The sequence below is a fragment of the Monodelphis domestica genome, chromosome 5 (assembly GCF_027887165.1).
Source record: "Monodelphis domestica isolate mMonDom1 chromosome 5, mMonDom1.pri, whole genome shotgun sequence".
In the NCBI taxonomy this organism is placed as follows: Eukaryota; Metazoa; Chordata; class Mammalia; order Didelphimorphia; family Didelphidae; genus Monodelphis; species Monodelphis domestica.
Window position 1 is genome coordinate 172696564 of NC_077231.1, and position 17454 is coordinate 172714017.

At 36.0% G+C, this 17454-nt stretch overlaps 1 protein-coding gene across 1 annotated transcript in view; it reads right to left on the reverse strand.

Moving 5' to 3' along the window:
- Window positions 1-220: 220 nt before the first annotated feature.
- LOC103105150 (uncharacterized) overlaps window positions 221-17454 on the reverse strand; it is a 33669-nt gene continuing 16435 nt past the window's right edge. The window contains exons 2-3 of the mRNA XM_007504138.3: window positions 16077-16196; window positions 221-5311 (exon numbers count right to left, since the gene is read on the reverse strand). Of these exons, the coding sequence (XP_007504200.2) occupies window positions 3766-4995 (1230 nt within the window). The 5' untranslated portion in view covers window positions 4996-5311; window positions 16077-16196 and the 3' untranslated portion in view covers window positions 221-3765. The remainder of the gene's footprint in view (window positions 5312-16076; window positions 16197-17454) is intronic.

Here is a 17454-nt window from a genome sequence, read left to right on the forward strand (position 1 = left end):
AGCACTTACTTGTGCTTGAAGTGTACAAAATACGAACCTTCAATTGAAGATTTAGCCAGTGAAATTCAGCAACAAAAAAGTCAATAATGGGTAGTTTAGTTAAAGAATGTCCCCCCCCTCACTTATCTTAGTTCATAGCACCCCACAAAAGTTAAATAATATCAAGACCAACAAAAGAAACCAACTGACAGATGAACAAAGAAGTCACTAAGCAAGTAAGTTAAATAATTAGTTTTTGGTTTATTAAATACAATTATATATTACAATTATACATTTTTGTTATTTAAACTACAAATATCATGAAATAATGGTGTTTTTTTTTTCTCAAAGTGACATACCACCTAAGTTATGCTTTGTTTTTTGGCAAATTTTGACTCACCAAGCTCAAAAGGTTGCCCATCACTAATTTATTACTTGGGTTTCCCTGTTGGTTTTAAGCAGACCAAGACTAGACCCTTTTTTATATGATAATCATTGCATACTTGAATACATCTTGCATCCAGGACTCCTGACAATCTTGATTGTCTTCCCTTGAGATGTTCCAACTTATTAATTTATTTCCCAAAAGATCTTACCCAAATATTCTTCCCCAGACATATATGGTCTAATGAGAACAAGCAATAGCTAGATGCTGTGACAATTTAAAAAGCTGAAAGACAATACTTTTGGATAATAAATCAATCTATTAATTGGCCAATCAAGAAAAATTAATTTGGTCAAATGATTTGGTAATCAAAAGACCCACTGCTCCCATGTGAGGATCCATATATACAACTAGGGGGTTCATTCCTCAGACCTCCCCTAGATATCTAAGACATCATGGGTAGGTGGTTCTTTGAGACTCCCAAATCCCCCTTATCCTCTAGGGAATGGCAGGAAGACACTATCTGTCTTGTGCTCTCCAACTACCAAGGAGAGAAATCAAGTTCTACCTGGTTACAATTGACTTCTGCAATTATTCCCAAAGAAAAGTTGATGGTCTCATTTGGGCTACATGTGGATTCATATAGCCTGAGCTGGTTAGCTAGATGGACTTCACACACACACACACACACACACACACACACACACACACACACACACACACACAATCAGAATCTTTCCTCTGTTTAGAGTAGAGAATATCTGGGGTGGGGCACATCTCCAAATTTCCCAGGAACAAAGGAATGAGGCAAAAGTCTAAACCTTAATTCAGGACTCAGGAATAAAAATAATTCTGTATTATGAAAAAAAAATGATCAATTTCCCCTCTGATTCTTGGGGAGACTGACCCCTAGATTTCCCAGTGAATCACTCCAGATATAATATTTATACATTTAGGATTGACTCACCAGAATACATAAGGACTTATATGTTTAATGGAGGGTCTAACTTCAATGCTTGGGTATTTCTTAACATAATGTTAAAAAATGATTGATTGACTCATTGACAGAGAGCTGTTAGGGGGTGCTCCTTCTCTGGCACAAGTGTCTTACAAACAAACAAACAAAAAAACCTCATGAATAGGGAGACATGAAAGGGATAGATGACCTAACCACCACTGTCCAGTCTGTTATATTCAGGGACTCAGAGTCTCATGATGCAGTTATCTGATTTCTGGGAAGATCTTCTATTGGATGGAATCATGCTAGTCCTCAGAGCAGTTTCTCTGGTAGATCCACTTTTCCTGGTCCAGGTCACTGGTAGAAGTTTTCTCTGAAATGTCTTGGAAAATAGATCTTAGAACAAAGAACCTATGAGGATTTAACTTTAGAATCAGCTTTTTAATAAAATAATTTTTTGACATATACCTAATTTTGCAACTTAGTATTAGAACATGCTCAGTACCTTTGTATCCTCTCAGTCTCCCCCTCCGGAAGATGAGATTCTACTAAGGACCTTATCCTCTACATGATCATATGGTTGACAGCACTTTTTGCAAATAGTTGATTTTTATGACTAAACTTCATGGTGACAACCTTGTCTTCTGAAACCTCATGACTGATCCTTGTCCCAGATTTAACAATAAATCCTCAAGTACCTTTCAAAACACAAGTCAGAACTCTGCTAAAACAATCAAAACCTTAATTACATGTCTAATCATCATTGCCTTTAGTTATTGCATCTAGGTTGCTCCCAGTCACCATAGACAGTGGTTAATGCTTTGTTCCCAAGCTTCAGAAAACTTAGGTAGCAAGGCTGATCCCCTTTCACCTCTCTGAGTTCTTAAAAGTCTGAATTGAAAAAAAACCTGTTTGGCTGGAATTCTTTTGGGGTCTTTAACTATAGGTCTATTAACAGCTCATGGGCAATATTGGGTCATTCCGACAGGTCCCCTGATGACCACCATGTGGGGGTAAGTTCTGTGCCATCTTTGGGCTCCTCACCTCAAAGGATAGCTGCCACAGAAAATGTTTTGTGTATGTCTTTGAGTCACCATTTTTTGTGGCATACCTATATGTGTGTGTGTGCCTGTAGATAAAGCAAGCTGTTTGTTTCTCCTCATCCTTATCCTAGAAGAAATAGGAGAGGGGATGTTGTGATTGTGATATGGAAATCACTTTAAAAGAATGATATATATTAATTTAAGGTCACCAAGGAATTCAGCTCTGTAATTCCTAAATGAAAACTCAAGTCAGCAGTCAAACTTTTTATGGTGTTTTAATTACAAACAGGAGGAAGAAAAGTATTAGAGGGGGAGAGAGAGAGGGAAAGGGGAGAGAAGGAAATAGGGCTTAAATACCCACTCTGCTTAGGCTGAGCCAAAGGCTCAAGGCCCTGGATAGCCGAGGCAAAGAAAAAAGAGATCAGTCCCTATCACTCACATGACCAAAATGGAGAAACAGTCTGGGCTCCTCCACTCCAAGCACCAGGCTCCAACCACCACCTTCTTCCCTCCACACAGGAAGTCCCCAGAACTTCTGAGCTGTCCTCTACCTCACTTCCTGTCTCTCACATGTGCCAATGGTGGCTCTAGCTTGACCTAGGACCGCCCAGAGGTCTTTCCTTTTTGCACATGTCTGTTGAAGGCCATATTCTCAAATAATTAAATCTTGAGTTTTGCTGCAGCCCTTCCTGATCTTGTTACCCTGAGTAGGGTGGAGATTGTAGTTTCCAAGACCTGATTCTGTTATTTGAAGTATCTCTATTGTTATTGATCAGGAAATAGCTAAATCCCATCTTCTAAAGAATAGTCTGAATAGGGTTGAGTAGTTTTGAAATTCACATGGTACAGACAAGGAGAAATGCAAATAGCAGTGAGAAAGAATCAGTTTAAAAAAATGACAGATTTCAGTAGTCTAAGCTTTGGGATGGATTCAGCTATTAGAGCTTCCAAAGATTGTAAACTGACCTTTTTAATTCAATCTCCATGACTGAGGCTTGTTAGAACTAAGTTATCAGATGTAATTCCATAATCACAACCCAAAAACCATTCATAAAATAGCATAGCAAAAAAAGATTCATCATAAATAATTTCACAAACATATCTGACATGGTAACAACTAATTACATGTGTTCTAGAAAAATAGATTGGTTACTTATTAGTTGAGCACATAAGATATTTAATATGGTTATTATTCTCAGTATATACTGTCATAAGTTTCTTCCTTGGTAAAAGTTTGTTAAAGGCTTTATTACAACAGTAAAGGCAAAGTCTGAAAAGGATAATTAAACCCTAGAATGAAAAGGGCCCATTTGACCAGAGTTACTAGCAATCCAGTTCCCTGTCAAAAGAGGTTCCACCATAAACCACCTGACATCACATGGGTCTCTTTGGATTTGCTGTCATTCATTGTTTCTGGAGCCCATGGACATTTGGAACAATTCCCCTGTCCTGTTTGTGCAAGGGCAACAAGATTTATTAATAAAGGAATAGGTCCTCCTTGAAGCAGCTTTGAACCTGTCTAAAATCAAGCGGTTGTAGAAAACTAAGCTTGCTAAGTATTTAATATTTTTCTGTATCGAAGAAAGAACACTAGATAGTTCAGTAAAGGATTGTTCTCTGTCCTGAACCAGTCTTGCAACCTCAGCAGAGATGTTCCTAACTGAATCCAATACTGCTACCATTCCAAATGATGGCACAATAGACCAAAAGAATCTCTGTACCGCAGAGGAAGGGCCCACTGAATTAGGTACAGACCTCTTGTTTTGTGCATGCCACCATGCACCTAGATTTCTAGCAGTTGGTTTTTCCATTTGATCTCTATTATAATTATGAACTAATATTGAGGGGATCACGTAAGCTAAACCACAAGTTCCATACCACCCTGGGGGAAGGGAAGAATAAGCTGATGAGTTACAGATGTAGAATTGTCCTGGAGTCACCAAACCCCATGGGAATTCTGGGAATATTGGTGATGGGACAGTAACAGTTGCAAAAGTTACATTTTCAGATGATCCATCCCCAGGTCTAGAGAGCTGGGTCTTAGCACAGACAAATGTCTTTTCAGAAAATGGAAGAGTGAGGTTACACTTTACATTATCTCCCATATATCTAATACTCATTAGGCCCTTATCTCTCTTAACACACAAGTCAAAAGTGGGCAAAAGTTTAGTGAGTGGGATTGGGGAAATCCAATACCTGAAAGTTACTCTAGAGGACATATTAAATTTTACTGAAACTTGGAAGTCCTTGAGTTTCTTGAAAGCTACTGATACTGGTTGTGAGTACTCAGATGGACTCCACTTGTCACTAATAATGCCACATATAACAAAAGCAAAAGGGGCAAATGGCTTATCTAGCAATCTATAACTACTCTCCTCAAGTGCAAGTTGTGGTAATGTTTCATTAATATGGACAGGAATTGTTGCCCATGATATAGCAGAGCTCTGATGGAGCTGGTGACAGACCCAGCACCTATATGACCCAATGGCCTTACTTTGGTGAATAATACTACCTATTTGTCTATGAACTCTAATGATAGTGTTATCATTAGTCCAGTCATGAGAAGAGGGAACAAAAGAGAATATAATAGATAATGCTGAAAACCAAATAACACTAAATGAAAGTAACATTTTCAAATAAGTGAACTTAGGTTACCTTTAAATCTATAAGTAATAATAAAAATAGTTATTAAGTGTCAGTAAATGGTACCAGTTTTACATGGGAACAATGAATCCAAGAGTCCTTTTCTTCAATTTTGATGGCAGTTAGAGTGATCAGTAACACTTGTTATGAAACTTCCCAAGCAGGCTGAGTCCTGCTAGTTCATGAAAAAGTTTTGATATACAACTTCTCCCCAGGCTATAGATCATAGAGTGAAAAGTCCAAAGGTCCTGCCTGCACTGCTGCTCCTGAGTCGTGAAGTTCACATAAACTGTCCTGCAATTCCTGTACATAGGAAACAAAAGAGGTATCTCTTCATACTGATGACTTTGATTCATAGGGGAGACTAGTCTCCTAGGAATTAAATTTTAATGGTTTGACTAAAATATATAAAGTTATAAATAATATGATAGTCGCCAATTCAAAGTATTATTGATTAAAAGTCGAAATGGCTTTAATAGCTTTTATTTACAAAAGAGGTAGAAAGAGTGAAAGCAGAGAAATACAAAAGGGTAGAGAAGACATTAGCTTATCTAAGTAAATATTCCTCTGGTGCTTGACTCAGCCAAAACTTGTTGACCTTCAACTAGAATTTAACTTTCTCTAGAAGACAGGAAGGGAAATCCAGCTATCCACTCACCTAAGTTTCCTCCAAGAGGCAGGTCAAAAATGATCACTTGAGCTGAAGGTGATTCCTGAGGCACACTTTCTTTTTTGAGCCAACCTTCTTCTTGAAGCTGACCTCCTTCTTGAAGTCCAACTCCTTCTTGAAGCAAATTACTTTCTTAGAGTTGACTTCCCCAGCCCCAGAAATTCATGGCCTTTTATAGTGGCTTTTTGTCCCTTCCCCTTTTCACAAGGGCCAATCACAGCTTCCAAAATGCCCAGCACTGCCCAGGGGCAGTGTTTTGGGAACCACTTCTCACCTTCTGGAGAGGTGAATACTCATCAAAAGAGCTCACATATTCCTGACTGACTAAGGTGTGAATTCTCATTTCCTGGCTGATTGAGTTGAAAGGGTGGAGAGTTCCTCCACCTAGTGCTAAATAGGATGTTCAAGCCTTTGTTGATTAAATTCAAAAGTAGACAAAGGAGAATTAATCCTGTCTTCACACTCTAGTAAAGTACTAAGTAAGGGTACTTTAGTTATTGTTAACCAAAGTGTTAACTCAAAATAGACAAAGGGATAAAGGATTCCCTTTTACAAGTGTAAACTCAAAGAAAACAAAGAATTCCCTTTTATAGTATATACAGGAGAAAAGCACTTGGCTTGAATGTGTCCAAAAAAATTTAAAAAGGTAATACACGCAGATTTCCCTTGGTCTGCTATGAAGGTAGAGCAGTGTTAAGAGAAGAGCTTCAGGTCATTTTTAATAATTTTAATTAAATTTTAAATTTTAAATTAAATTAAAAAATTAAATTTTAAATAAAAAAAGTTTCAGTGCATAATTTGCTAATCATGTTTTAAAGTTGCTTATTCATATGTTCAACTTGGCCTGAGCTCTGGCAGTGGTAGTATATATGGAATTTGGGAACTATTCACAAATAATAATAAATGTGTGATAAAACAGAGTCTGCGAAATGGGTGCCCTTGTCAGAGTCAGTGCATATTGGTGGGCTGAATAGAGAACAATCTCCCTCAGTATCATCTTAGCAAAAAATTCTGTGATGGCACAAGAACCACAAAAGACTTCTACCTATCTAGTGAGTTGATCCACCATAAGACAAATTTTACAATGTTCAGTTTTAGGTATATTGATGAAATCAATCTATAAATGTTCAAATGGTATATGTCAGAAATTGGCCACCATAAGCTTTGGCATGGAGAGCATGCTGATTATGTGCCTGACAGGTAGGGCAAAAAGGCACATGCAAAGGCAGCTACATTAGTAACACCTGCAGTCACCCAAACCCTTTTAATCAAATCCACAATTCTTTGAATGCTGAAGTGGACAGTTTTGTGGACATATGGGCATACTTGGTGGTAAAAGCTTTGGAAAAATAGGAGTTTGCCTTCTAAAAATATCTAGACTCCATTAATCTGTTTTTCTTTTAACCTTTGCTTCCACTTTTCCATTTCCATATCATTATAAGGAAGAGAGATATTAGTGTTATTAGAATGTGAAAGATTAAAGACAAAGATAAAATTAGGGGCCCCCCAGGGCTGCAAAATTTAGTGGGAACATGAGCATGCTGGTTCCCTCTAGAATTAGGATCAGTCCCTCTCACATAGGTGGAGAAATGAACAATAGCTAAGCTAGGGAGTTTCAGGGCAGATAGAAATTCTTTAATAAACTCTGCATTCAAAATGACTTTCCCTGTAGATGTCAGGATCCCTTTTTTAAATACTATATATATATATACATATATATATATATATATACCATATATAAATACCATATAAATAAAATATATAAATACCATAAATACCTATAGCAGGAATACTGTAAGCTTGTGTAAATTATTGCATTTTTCCTCTTGCCTAAATGGCATACCTGTGGTAGGTCTACTAATTCTGCTGCTGAGCACTGAAGTTGGAGGATAAAGAAACTGCCCATATGATATCATGGTTGTAGCAGGTGCCTTCTCTCATAAAAGATCTGTCAGTATAGCGAGCCAAGTCAGAGATTTTTATGGGGGTATAAAAGAGATCAGCATGGGGTTTCTTAGCCATGTATACTGTAGAAGCACAAACATGTAGTGTTTCTCTCACAAATGGCAAATAAGGGATCAATGTTGTAGGATTAAGGATTGTATAACATTTAGAGTGATAGTCTCATTTCTCAACAAAATCACTTCATATATAGCAAGTCTTTGATCTGAAAATTCCTGTGTTGGAGCAATAATGCCTTAACCTCATAGGGGCAAAGGACAATTAAAGAACAAATTAAGAAGCCTTTTTTTACTAAGAGAGCTATGGCAGTTACAGCCCAGAAACAAGGTGGAGCTCTAGCAACCACCTTTTCAAGCTGTATAGAGTAGTAGGCTACTGGATGTTGCATGGACCCTAAGGCTTAGAATATCCCAGATGCCATCTCACTCTGTTCAAGTACATAGAGAGTAAATGGCTTTCTATAATCTGGAATTTTTAAGGCAGGTGTGAACAAAATGGGCCATTTCATCTCTGCTAAAACCAATAGGTGTTTAGAATATAACTGTAGAGGTTCAGGGATAGAGTTTTTAAAGTTACAAGAAGTTTAATAATCTCCCCCAAAGAAGAGATCCATTATCTATAGAACCCATGTGCTCATACGATGTCTCTCAACCTGACTTTGGGCGAGGGGGTGGGGAAGGTAGAGAGGTATTGAATAACTTGAATGCGTGTAGGAGAAATAGAGGAAATTCCAGCAGCTAAAATAAAACTCAAATATTCCACCTCTGAGAGGCACTACTGAACCTTGGGTTAGAGACCTTATGACTCCTCTGGTACTCCTCTGGTCCAGTAACAAAAGCAGACTATCCTCCTAGCAAGTCCCTGCAATTTGTGCTGCTAGAAGCAGATAATCTATATATTGAACTAAAGTTACACCTTTAAAATTGAGTGACTAAATCCTGCTGTGAAATTTAAGAAAATAAAGTTGGACTTTCTACATATTCCTAAGGTAGGTATGTCCATGTCTTCTATAAATGATTGCAGGTGAAAGCAAATACTTTTCTTGAATTGACATAGATAGGAATGGAGGAAATAAAAGGCAGAACATGTTTACTGCTATAGGAATGGCAGGATTTGCCATCACCAGAAGCCTAGATATGACATGAATTAATTGTGTGCAAATATTAGACAAAACAATAAACAGGCTTTCCATCTGGACCTGACAGTTTTTTTTAAAACCAGGAGGATGGGTAAATGATAAGGAGATTGACATAGAATAAGTATACTTTGATTTATTACTATATCACTTGGCACAATTCCTTCAATATCTTCCTTGGACAGAGGATGCTGAGGAATGGATGGCAGTAGCCCACCTTTACATCTGATGATAACAAGGACAGAAGATTTAAGGAGGCCCACATCTGAAAAGGAGAAGGCCCAGAAAGAATCAGGATTGTCTGTGAGAATTTCAGAAATGTTTGCTGCTATTTCTCAAAGGCTAGGAATGAGGACTGGGAACAAAGAAAGGGAATCCTGAGGTAATTGTAAAGTTAAGGAGCCATCAGGAGAGCGGATATTGTAGCCCTGATTTTATATAAAATATCTTATTCTAATAGATTTGGAACAGATTCAGGCAGTAGGAGGAATGAGTCTCAGGGACACAATATGAGAGAAAAGGTTAGGAACATGCTGAGGTGTTCCTAAAATCTCAACCACAATAATAAAAAAAAAAAAAACCAACCTCAATGGAAGCACATTAAGAATCGGGCTTGTTCATCAAGAAGAATTTGGATGCCCCAGTATCTAAAAGGCAATCATAGTAAGTGTTCCCAACCTTAAGGGTTATATGGGATTCCTTACTTAGGAGAGGGGGAATGAACTATGATAACTGAGGATATAATATCAGGGTCTGGGAAAGTAAAATCATTTTATTCAGACTCCAGAGTCCCTTCCCTTCTCTTGTACCTTTATGCATCAGAGTTCCTATGGGGTCTTTTGTAATTATCAATTTCTTTGGGAAGCATTGTGGTCATAATGATTCCTATGAGAACCTCTACCTTTATTCCTGAAATGCTGATTTTCTTCTTTCTAGACTCTGCTGCAACATTTCCTTTTATTTCTGTAATAAAAACATTCTAATGACCCTTGAATTTGGGGAATGCTTTCAACTGCCTGGGTTAGACACCCAGCTACAATTTCTTAGATGCTTAGATGCTTTTTTAAAATGAAGCTACAGTTTCTTGGACTGCAATTGTCAATATAGGGGCTTTGGTAGTTATCTTCTTTTCTTTTTCTTGTTTTACTTTCTCCTGTTTCTTTTTTTTTTCCTACTTTTTATTTCTCTTCCCTTTTATATCCTTCATAAACATATATAGCTGTTTGTTTCAATAATTTTATATTCACAACAAACCAACATAGTCTGTACTTTAAAAAAATATTACCTTATATTTTGTGAGGAATGAGTTACAAAATGATTATGTATAATACATACATCAGTTGACTTAATTGAATCTAATCCAAATATCACTTAGTTGTTGATCATAGATGGTCATAGAACTGGTTCGGGAAATCTTTTTGTTAATGAAAAGTATTCTCAAATTTGTCCCAATTTTCTGGTCTGGCAGAAGATGCCTATATTCCTTTTTTATTAAGGTTTCCCTAGCATTTTTTAATTTAGCATAATCCTCAGGATTATTTGTATCTCTCTGAGGATCTTCCAAAAAGCCACTGTTTGCCTGTCACAACCTGCAGAGCTCATCTATTTGCTATATCTGTGCTGGTTTGCCTTTCTCCCTTGGAAAGTAAAGTATGCATGAATTAAAACTTCTAAAAATTGCCTGAAATTAAGCAACTACAGCATTAGGATTCTCATCAAAGATAGAGGCACTTTATATGCACTGAGATTAGTAGGATTGAAAGAAATATATTGCCTCAACATTACTATATTTCCTTTTTCACCATAAATGGCAATTTCCCTTAAAGGAAAAATGTATTCAGGGGATACCTTTTCATTTGCTGAGTTCAGATGAGGCAGAGAAGTGAGAAGAAAGTGAAGAGATAAAGGGAAGAGAGGAAGGAGGTTCTGAAATGTCAGAACTGTCAGACTAGGATTCTTTGGACTTGGGAGAAGGATCAGGATCAGAATGGGAGAATTTCACAGAAAAAAACTGGCTAGACTGGGTAGGTAACTAGGGAAAGAAAGACTAGGTATTGGAAAGGAAGGGGTTAATATAGGCTGACAGTTTGAAGATGAAGTTGAGAAGTTAGCAGGGTTGAGATCAGAGGAGCAGGTGCTATCAGGGAAAGAAAAGAGGATATAAGAGGTATTTGAGTGGCAATCAAACTAACTGATTGAATCTTAGTGATGGGAACCATTAATCCTCCCTGTAAATATTAATATTCCAATTCTTTGTTCTTGTCACCTATAAATAGTTTCATATCTTTTAATTTATGATGATCAAAAGAATCATACAGAGGCCATAATGGTTCCTCAGCTGAATTAATTTTAATCTTAAACCACTTATCATAGAACTTAATTGCTTGCTTCTTTGTTATTCCTGGTTCAACAGAAAGTACTCCTTTATCCTAAGAGATAAGGATTACTCTCCCTTTTAAAATTTAGAATATTTTTCAATGGTTATATGACTCATGATACCCCCTTCTTCTCCCCCCCCCCCACTCTTTCCTTCCATCTCCCGAAGCTGACAAGCAGTTCAACTGGGTTATACATGTATCATTGTTCAAAACCTATTTTCATGTCATTCATATTTGCAATAGAATGATCTTTTAACATCAAAATCCTATTCATATCCATATTAAACTATGTGATAGATCACATACTTTTCTTCTGCATTTCTGTTTCCACAGTTTTTTCTCTGGATGTGGATAGCTTTCTTTCTCCTACGTTCCTCTGGATTGTCCTGGGTTACTACATTGCTGCTAGTAGAAAAGTCTATTACATTTGATTGTGCCAAAATGAATTAGTCTTTGTGTACAAAGTTCTGGTTCTTCACTTTTTGCTCTGCATCAATTCCAGGAGGTATTTCCAGTTTACATGGAATTCCTCCAGTTCATCATTGCTTTCAGCCCAATAGTATTCCATCACCATTTATTGAACTATTCCCTAATCAGTGGATACCCCCTTATTTTCCAATTTTTTTGCCACCACAAAGAGTGAGGCTATAAATATTTTTGTACGAGTCTTTTTCCTTATTATCTATTTGGGGTACAAACCCAGCAGTGGTATGGCTGGGTCATAGGGTAGGAAGTCTTTTGAAGTCCTTTGGGCATAGTTCCAAATTGTGTTCCAGAATGATTGGACCAATTCACAACTCTACCAGCATTATATTATTGTCCCAATTTTGCCACATCCCCTCCAACATTTATCACTTTCCTTTGCTGCCATATTGGTCAGTCTTATAGGTATAAGGTGGTACCTCTGAGTTGTTTTAATTTGCATTATTTAATCAGGAAGGATTTAGAACACTTTTTCATGTGCTTATTGATAGTTTTGATTTCATCATATGAAAACTGCCTATTAATGTCCCTTAACCATTTGTCAATTGGGAATTGGCTTGGTTTTTTTGGTAGATTTGACTTAGTTCCTTATATATTTGGGACATTAAACCTTTGTCAGAGAGTTTTGTTATAAAAAATGTTCTCCCAGTTGGTTGCTTTCCTTCTAATTTTCGTTGCATTGGTTTTGTTTGTACAAAAACTGTTAAATTTGATATAATCAAAATCATTCATTTTACATTTTGCAATGTTCTCTATATCTTGTTTGGTCTTAAATTCCTTCCTTTTCCACAGATTTGACAGGTATACTATTCTATGTTCACCTAATTTATTTATGATTTCACTCTTTATATTTAAGTCATTTACCCATTTTGAATTTATCTTAGAACATGTTTTACTTAATTTTTTTCCAATTTTTTTCCTAAACTATTTCCCAATTTCCCAGCAATTTTTGTCAAATAGTAAGTTCTTGTCTCAAAAGCTGGAGCCTTTGGGTTTATTGAACTTAGCTTGCTAAGTTAATTTACCCCTAATCTATTCCATTGATCCACCATTCTCTCTCTTAGCCAGTACCATATTGTTTTGATGACCACTGCTTTATAGTACAGTTTAAGATCTGGTACTGCTAGGCCCCCCATCCTTTACATTTTTTTTCATTATTTCCCTTAATATTCTTAATCTTTTCTTCTTCCAGATGAACTTAGTTATAATTTTTTCTAATTCTATAAAAAAGGGTTTTTTTTTTTGGTAGGTTAATAGGTATGGGACTGAATAAGTAGATTAATTAGGGTAGGATTGTCATTTTTTTATATTAACTCAACCTACCCAGGAGCAATTAATGACTTTCCAGTTGTTTAGATCTAGTTTTAATTGTGTGAAAAGTATTTTGTAGTTGTGTTCATATAATTCCTGTGTTTGCCTTAATACTGTCTAGAGTGATTTTAAATGGAGTTTTTCTTTTTAACTCTTGCTGCTGAGTTTTGTTGGACATATATAGAAATGCTGATGATTTGTGTGGATTTATCTTGTACCCTGCAACTTTGCTAAAATTGTTAATTATTTTCACTAGTCTTTTAGTTGATTTTTTGAAGTTCTTTAAGTATAACATCATATCATCTGCAAAGAGTGATAGTTTAGTTTCCTTGTTGCCTACTTTAATCCCTTCAATTTCTTTTTCTTCTCTAATTACTATCTCTAACAGCATTTCCAGAACAATGTTAAATAATAGAGGTGATAATGGGCATCCTTGCTTCACTCATGGTGGGAAGACTTCTAACTTGTTCCCATTGCAGATGATACTTGCTGATGGTTTTAAATATATACTGTTTATTATTTTGAGGAATGGCCCTTCTATTCCTATACTTTCTAGTGTTTTCAATAGGAAAGGATGCTGTATTTTGTGAAAGGTTTTTTCTGCACCTATTGAGATAATCATGTGATTTCTGTTGGTTTGATTATTGATATGGTCAATTATGTGCATTCCTGGTATAAATTCCACCTGATTATAGTGAATAATCCTTGTGATCATTTGCTGGAGTCTTTTTGCTAGAATTTTATTTAAGATTTTTGCATCTATATTCATTAAGGAGATTGGTCTGTAGTTTTCTTTCTGTTTTTGGTCTGCCTAGCTTTGGAATCAGTACCATATTTGTATCATGAAAGGAAGTTAGTAAAACTTCTTCTTTGCTTATTTTGTCAAATAATTTAAATATTGGGATTAGTTGTTCTTTAAATGATTAATGGAATTCACTTGTGAGTACCTCTGGCCCTGGAGAATTTTTCTTAGGAAGTTCCATGATGGCTTGTTCTATTTCTTTTTCTGAGATCGGATTATTTAAGTATTCTATTTCCTCTTTTGTTAATCTAGGCAATTTATATTTTTGTTAATATTTACTCATTTCACCTAGATTGTCATATTTATTGCCATGTAATTGAGCAAAGTAGTTTTGATAATTACTTTTATTTCCACTTCATTAGAGGTGAGATCACCCTTTTCATCTTTGATAGTTAATTTGATTTTCATTCTTTTTTTTAAAATTAGATTAACTAGTACTTTAGCTATTTTGTTTTTTTTTTCCAAAATACTGGCTCCTAGTCTTATTTATTAGTTCAGTTGTTCTTTTACTTTCAATTTTAATAATTTCTCCTTTAATTTTTAGGATTTCAATTTAGTTTTTATCTGAGAATTTTTATTTTTTTCTCTTTCAAATTTTTTAAGTTGCAAACCCAATTCATTGATCTCCTCCCTCTCTATTTTGTTGGTATAGGCATTCAGAGATATAAAATTTCCCCTCACTACTGCTTTGTCTGTATCCCATAGATTTTGATATGATGTTTCCTCATTGTCATTCTCTTTAATGAAGTTTGTAATTGTTTCTGATTTCTTCTTTGACCCACCAGTTTTGAAGAATAGATTATTTAGTTTCCAATTAATTTTAAATTTGCCTTTCCATGGACCCTTGGTAATTATTTTTTACCACATTATGATCTGAAAAAGTGGCATTTATTATTCTGCTTTCCTGCATTTGCTTGTAATATTTCTGGGCCCTAGTATACAATCAATCTTTGTATATGTACCATGTACTGCTGAGAAGAAGGTATATTCCTTTTTATCCCTGTTCAGTTTTCTCCAGATATCTATTAACTCTATTTTTTCTAGCATTTACTTTCTAGGATCTACTTCCCTTACTTCTTTCTTATTTATTTTTTGGTTCAATTTATCTAGTTCTGAAAGGGGAAGGTTGAGATCCCCCACTAGTATGGTCTTACTATCTATTTCCTCCTTGAGTTCCTTCAATTTTTTCTTTTAGAAATCTAAATACCATACCATTTGGGGCATAAATGTTTACTAATGGTATTCATTCTTTATAGTACCTTTTAGCAAAATGTAATTTCCTTCCTTATCTCTTTTAATCAGATCAATTTATACTTCTCACTGCTGATTCAATTAGCCTTTGAGATGCTAATATCTTAAAGGCTTTTCTCAGGCTTAAGTGAACTTTTGATCAGGTCTGATCAAATTTAGCCCCAGGCTCAGGTTTATGTTTATCTTAAGGTGTTCTTGATTCAATCAGACATACTCTTGATTGCCCTGTCCTGGAGTTCCACCCTTAGTGTTGGGCAAAAAGATCCAGGGGAGGCTCCCCTTGAGAACTGTGTCCTCTCCCCAAACTGTGGATTATATTCTCATTGCAATCCTCAACTGGGATTCCTAGTTTCCTTCTGGGCCCACACAGATTGGCCCCCTTCAGCCCAGATTGCCCTGGGCTGGGACTCCAGACTTTCCCACAGGTTTGAAATTTCAAGGGGTATAAGTTGGTTTGGACCACTATTTTCCCTGGTAGGATCTCAGGGTCTGACTGTTATGTAGGTCTTAAGTTCAGAACCAGTGAGAGTTGATATGGGGGTGAGGCTTGGGCTGTGGTTTATCTTAGCTTGCTTTTCACTCACTGCTATGCTTCCTTCTAGCATTGCTCCCCTCTCACCTCAGTTCCCCAGATGATATCTGTCTACCTTTTTGTCTGTCTCCTTATTGGTTCTTTCACTCCTATATTCATATTGTGATGATATTTTACTCTTGGTCAGAGAGGATTTTCATGGTGAAACAGTGCTGGTATCCTAGTTACTCCTCCATCTTGGCTCCATTGTGCCTAGGATTTTTTCTAATGGTGTTCCCTTTGGTGTGTTATTTTTACTATTTTTGACTCGGATTATTAAAAACAAAAAAAATTATTGAAAGGTTTCTGATAAGTTTTCATTAGTTCCATGTTTTAGCCTACATGCAAAAGGCTTTAGTGTCATGCAATAGCAGTCCAAATCCCAGGTACAGACATAAGATTGATGGTCAGAAACAAAGTTAAGGCTGAGAGAACTACTCTTTGCAGAAGATTTCTAATTTGGCTACAAAGATTTGTTACACAAAACAAAATACAAAGATCTTACCTAGAGGTAGCTGTGATGAATCTTAATTGTTAGGAACAAGAAAGCATCCCCCCTAAATTTCCACTTTATACATCAGAGAAATCACCCTTTGTGGAAAAATTCTCCAACTGGACCAGAAACCTAGGAATGAAAAATATTATGAGCAAAAGAAGAAATTCAAGCTCCCTTTGTGATCACCAGCTATGACAATTAAAAATTCCAAGAGGCATTAATTCTGGGTAATTAATTTTTTAATTGACTGATCAAGCCAAATTAATTTGGCCAATGTAAATTTCTACATATACATATATACAACAATTCAGACCTCCCCCACATACCCAAGATATTCTTAATTTGTGAATAACCCATGGGTAGGTGGTCCTCATTGAGACTATCAACTCCTCCTTATCCCCTGGGGACTGCCAGGCAATCATATATCTATCTTGTGTTCTTCACCTACTCCAGAGAGAAATCAAGTTCTTCCTGGCTACAATTGACCTGTGCAATGATTCCTAATAAGACGTTGAAGAACTTATTTGGGTTATATATAGATACATCTAGACTGAGTTGGTTAGCTAATTAGACAGAATCCCACATATTCCATCTACCTACAGGTAGAATCTCTGGCTGAAACATATCTCCAAATTTCCTAGGAACAAAGGAATGAGGGGCAAGTCTAAGCTTTGATTAAGGAATCAGGACTAGAAACAATTCAATATTATTAAAAATAAATCCCCTCAAGTCTCATTCCTTCCTCATGGAGATAGTGTTTCTTAGCTTTGTGATCCTGAGGAAGTCACTTTATATCTCTAAGGTAAAGTTCACCTTCATTTGTAATATTTAGATAATTACATTAATTAATTTGTTAATAATCACACCTTTATCATAGGATTAATGTGAGAATGAAATAAAATAATGCATATAAAATACTTTGGAAACTATAATATTTTATATAAGTGAAATCCACTAAAAGATTGTATTACTTTTGGGGAGAGGGAAGAGGTCATGCCCTACTGTTGTCTTACTTTAAGATTGCAATCCAACAATACACTAACATCTTTTTTATATAAATGGCTTCCTAGGTACATGAATAGGGTGGAATACTATTGTATTTTAAGAAATTTTTAAGGTGATGGTTTTAGAGAAGCCTGTGACAACTTCATAGAATTGGTAAAGTAAAATGAGAAATAGCAAGAAAACAATTTGTATAGTAATTACATTATGGGAGGGGAAGGGGTTGGCCAAGTAAAAATGACTGAATGAAGTCAGCATTTTGCTGAGCTCCAACATACTCCCTCTAAAACAACCAAAAAAAAAAATGCATCAAAATAATTTGGGCAGGAAAACCAAAAGTTACAATGGGTTATTTTTCTAACCTAAGCCAACTTGGGAAGAAAGA